Source organism: Amphimedon queenslandica, unplaced genomic scaffold (assembly GCF_000090795.2).
Source record: "Amphimedon queenslandica unplaced genomic scaffold, v1.1 AMPQUscaffold_1203_Cont26782, whole genome shotgun sequence".
Classification (NCBI taxonomy): Eukaryota; Metazoa; Porifera; class Demospongiae; order Haplosclerida; family Niphatidae; genus Amphimedon; species Amphimedon queenslandica.
The window spans coordinates 1-1,128 of record NW_003558449.1 but is presented as its reverse complement, the minus strand read 5'-3'; the positions used below and the strand labels follow the sequence as shown (position 1 = coordinate 1,128).

Here is a 1,128-nt window from a genome sequence, read left to right as displayed (position 1 = left end):
TAAGGAGTAACTCAACCACTTGTTGATGACCATTTTGACTAGCTACCATGAGTGCTGTCATGCCATCATTGCTTTGAATGTTAGGAACAGCCTTTTCATTAAGGAGTATCTCAACCACTTGTTGATGACCATTTTGACTAGCTAGCATGAATGCTGTCATGCCATCCTTGTCTTGAATGTTAGGATCAGCCTTTTCATTAAAGAGTAACTTAACCACTTCTTGATGACCATTTTGACTAGCTTCCATGAGTGCTGTCCAGCCATCATTGTCTTGAATGTTAGGATCAGCCTTTTCCTTAAGGAGTAACTCAACCAATTGTTGATGACCATTTTGACTAGCTTCCATGAGTGCTGTCATGCCATCATTGTCTTGAATGTTAGGATCAGCCTTTTCCTTAAGGAGTAACTCAACCAATTGTTGATGACCATTTTGACTAGCTAACATGAGTGCTGTACTGCCATCATTGTCTTGAATGCTAGGATCAACCTTTTCCTTAAGGAGTAACTCAACCACTTTTTGATGATCATTTTGACTAGCTACCATGAGCGCTGTTGCGCCATTATTCTTTTGAATGTTAGGATCAGCCTTTTTATTAATGAGTAACTGAACCACTTGCTGATGATCATTTTGACTAGCTGCAATGAGTGCTGTCCAGCCATCATTGTGTTGAATGTTAGGATCAGCCTTTTCACTAAAGAGTAACTTAACCACTTCTTGATGACCATTTAGACTAGCTTCCATGAGTGCTGTCATGCCATCATTGTCTTGAATGTTAGGATCAGCCTTTTCATTAAGGAGCAACTCAACCACTTGTTGATGACCATTTAGACTAGCTTCCATGAGTGCTGTCATGCCATCATTGTCTTGAATGTTAGGATCAGCCTTTTCATTAAGGAGCAACTCAACCACTTGTTGATGACCATTTTGACTAGCTAACATGAGTGCTGTACTGCCATCATTGTCTTGAATGTTAGGATCAGTCTTTTCCTTAAGGAGTAACTCAACCACGTGTTGATGACCATTTTGACTAGCTAACATGAGTGCTGTCGTGCCATCATTGTCTTGAATGTTAGGATCACGCCTTTTCATTAAGGAGTAACTCAGCCACTTGTTGATGACCATTTTGA

General features: G+C 40.2%; 1 protein-coding gene across 1 annotated transcript; it reads right to left on the bottom strand.

Moving 5' to 3' along the window:
* Positions 1-4: 4 nt before the first annotated feature.
* LOC100635003 (ankyrin repeat domain-containing protein 29-like) lies at positions 5-1,090 on the bottom strand (the record flags this gene model as incomplete). The annotated part of the gene is made up of 1 exon (XM_020008558.1): positions 5-1,090. A coding segment is annotated over exon 1 (1,086 nt), but the record flags the coding sequence as incomplete, so codon positions are not given.
* Positions 1,091-1,128: the final 38 nt, after the last annotated feature.